The sequence below is a fragment of the Sclerotinia sclerotiorum genome, genomic scaffold, assembly GCF_000146945.2.
Source record: "Sclerotinia sclerotiorum 1980 UF-70 scaffold_10 genomic scaffold, whole genome shotgun sequence".
Taxonomy (NCBI): Eukaryota; Fungi; Ascomycota; class Leotiomycetes; order Helotiales; family Sclerotiniaceae; genus Sclerotinia; species Sclerotinia sclerotiorum.
Genome location: NW_001820826.1, coordinates 1,216,266 through 1,219,535, shown reverse-complemented (window position 1 = coordinate 1,219,535; position 3,270 = coordinate 1,216,266). Strand labels below are relative to the sequence as shown.

At 44.3% G+C, this 3,270-nt stretch overlaps 1 protein-coding gene across 1 annotated transcript in view; it reads left to right on the top strand.

Annotated features, from left to right (window-relative positions):
• Positions 1-1,046: 1,046 nt before the first annotated feature.
• The window catches only part of SS1G_07971 (hypothetical protein), a gene marked incomplete at both ends in the record, with an annotated part of 2,565 nt that continues 341 nt past the window's right edge, over positions 1,047-3,270 (top strand). Inside the window, 2 exons of the mRNA XM_001591295.1 lie at positions 1,047-1,133; positions 1,211-3,155. Of these exons, the coding sequence (XP_001591345.1) occupies positions 1,047-1,133; positions 1,211-3,155 (2,032 nt within the window). The remainder of the gene's footprint in view (positions 1,134-1,210; positions 3,156-3,270) is intronic.

Sequence of the window (3,270 nt, the reverse complement as noted above, 5' to 3'; positions counted from 1 at the left end):
AAAAAAAGCACTTTACTTTGGTGAACCTGGAAGTTAGTGTCTGCCAAAGGATGGTTATGATGATAGCTTCAGGATTGAGATGGAATGGAACTGTATGCCAGATCATCTCTGGGATCCATTCTAGTAGTCCACTGCTTTCAGTCGGTAGATATCTACGTCCCCCATTTCAGGTAATCGATTAGGTGATGAGGGGCCGATATCGAATTGGCACTGCAACTCGGAACGGAGTTAACTAGCGCAAGGTACTAGAGCCCTATTTGATCAAGGGCGACACGCTGTTGAGAGTTCGTAATCCTTTCTATAAATCTTATCCCTGTAAGCTAACTTTCACACGAGAAAAGAAGACTGTGGAGGAAATTCCACTGGAATATCGATACAGAAAGGAAAGGACGGTATTCGGAATTGCTTCAAAGTCAATCGATATCACAACTTTAACAAGTGAAGTTCTGGATAGTTAAGTTTGACAAGTGGTTGTCGTGGAGGTACGGAGTAGAGAGTAGGTCTTCCGGCTTCTGGGCGCCGTTCGTACCCCTCTCTATCGCAGGATCGGCAACGATAACCCGCTAGATGCAACCCTAAACCGATCCTCCTACATGAACATGGGCGGCATTTTCTTTATGGGATTTCTTGTCAGCCAACATTATGTGAATTTAATCAACATTCTTGATTCTTAACCAAAAGCAATACGCAGTGAAGTTACTTTGTGCCCTTCTGTATGTGTGCTACTGTCGCTCATTCTGGAGTCAAACTAAAAGAGTAATAAATGAGTAGTGTTGAATGTGATATTCATGTCAAAACAACATCTGAAAATCCAATCCGAGCATTGACATCTTGGCTACGTCACAGTGCGAGGCTTATCCGCAAAGAGTAACACATGATTAACAACTTCTCGATTTATCGATTGCGAACTGCCAGAAACACGAGTCCTCTCACAAACAACACAGCTATTGTAATCTTACAATTATATTTCAAAAATTACTTTCTAATACAATCTCGACCAACGCCAGTATTAATGATCTGTCGCAGGAGCGAAACACTGTGTCATGATGCGAAACAAACAATCCTCATCGCTGCAGAAGACGTACGATGAATGCTATTTAATATGTTCGACCGCTGTATATTTTGAAGGGCAGGTTAGTACGGATAGTTGTAATCTTGGTTGGAAGACTTTGCGATTGGAGAGAAGAATTACTGACAAGTTTTCACCCAGGGCAACGAGGCAGAAGCTTTACGATCATGGCGGTCCGCTCTAGATCAAATATATTATCACAATGCATATCGAGTTCCTGCAGGCTATGTACCCAAATCCGAAACCGAAAAAGCTTTGAAAGATAGTCTGAGGTCTATGGAAATGCAATGCAAGGAACGTGTCGATTTATTAGAAGCCCTCAAGGCATCGCGGGAAGAAAAGGAAAGTGGAGAAAAGACTCCACCAGATGAGACGAGCAGCGGCGGCAGTGGCAGCGGGAGGTTCAAATCATTTTTGAAATCTGGACGAGCTTCTTCGGATTCTCTACCCCATACTACAAGCAATACCAGTAACACAATTGGCGAGGGCACAATTCCTGCGGTCAATTATGATGGTCTACCAAAGCCTCCCCCGCCCCCGCTACCACAAAGACCATCCATGGCTGTAAAGAATAGCTCAGAGATGGCTGTTGTTGGTGGAGAGAGAAGTATGTCTAGCTCTTCTATTGCACCTCAATCAGTATCATCGAAGCCATCTGCTTCAACATTTCATCCGTCAATACCTGCCCCACAACACAAGATGTCAAAAGATTCAAGAAGTCCAAGCCCCGAAAAAGGAGGAAGAACAATGCTTCAAACGTTGAGATCTGGCGATTCTAAGAAAAGTAAGAGTTCTCGGTCAAGTCAAAAGAAGGGTGATAATTCTGTCACGAATAAAGCTGCTACTTTGGCTTGGAATACCATGGGTAGAAAGGGAAAAGATAAAGACAGGTCGATCCGTTCTCAGGATCCAGAAGCTAATAACAGCACAACAAACCTACCAGGTAGTAGGCCTAGCTTTTCCGATCCATCCAAAGGGAAATCATTACCTCCGAACCCGGTTCGTTTTGATAGCACTACAAGAACTCTAGTGCCAGAAACACGACCGCCCCGAAAGTCACCAGTCGATCTACTAACTGGCATGAATGAATTGGTCGGAGCTACGGGTCGGTCAAATGGGTATCCTTTTCCTCCAACTGATCCAGGCCAACCAGGTGCTGTTTCTGGACATTCTCTCACCGCCGCCACTATGAAAGACTTGATTAACCTTGATTCTCCACTTATACCACCACCTGCTGAGCTTGAAACTGGCCCGTCATCACAACCTTCATTGATAGAATCCAGCGCTACAACATTCGCACAGCTTAAAAAAGGACCTCCTCCACCACCTCCTCAATCAAGACCACCAGGTAAATTTGAACCGTTGAAATATCCCACTTATCTTCAGGAGTATCCCGATACAATAGCCAAGAAGGGCAATCCGGATGGCATAGTACTTCAGCGAAGGAGACCAAGTCCGAGACTAGTCTCAGACGCGGATTCTACGGCAACATCAAATCGCCTACAAAGAAAACCTGTGCCTGCGAATATTTCGTCAACAAGGCGTGTAGATGATAGCAAAAGGTCACGAGGTAAAGAAGTTAGACGAGTAAAAGGGGATGACACTTCGTCTCAAAGTGCGAATGATGACACCAGTAATGAAGAACCACGAACTCGACATAAGCGAAAGCAAAAGCAAGTGTTAGAACCAATACTTGCCGATCCTACAACACCAACATCGGATGAATCCAATGATTCTGCCATTGACACAACCAAAAGTGCATGGAACGAAAAAGTAAAATATCTCATGAAACATCTTCCTAAAGGGGTCGATGAAGGGGCTGCCAAACAAATCTTTAACGAGATTGTAGTTCAAGGTGATGAGGTGCACTGGGAAGATGTCGCCGGTTTAGAGGTTGCTAAGAATGCACTCAAAGAAGCCGTCGTTTATCCATTTTTACGACCAGACTTATTCATGGGCCTTCGTGAACCAGCTCGTGGTATGCTTTTGTTCGGCCCCCCAGGTACTGGTAAAACCATGTTAGCAAGAGCAGTTGCCACTGAATCGAAGTCCACATTCTTCTCTATCTCAGCTAGTAGTTTGACTAGTAAGTTCTTGGGTGAATCCGAGAAACTTGTCCGAGCATTGTTTTCTCTTGCAAAAGCACTAGCCCCAAGTATAATTTTCGTAAGATGAAATAGATTCACTTCTTTCTGCGCGAT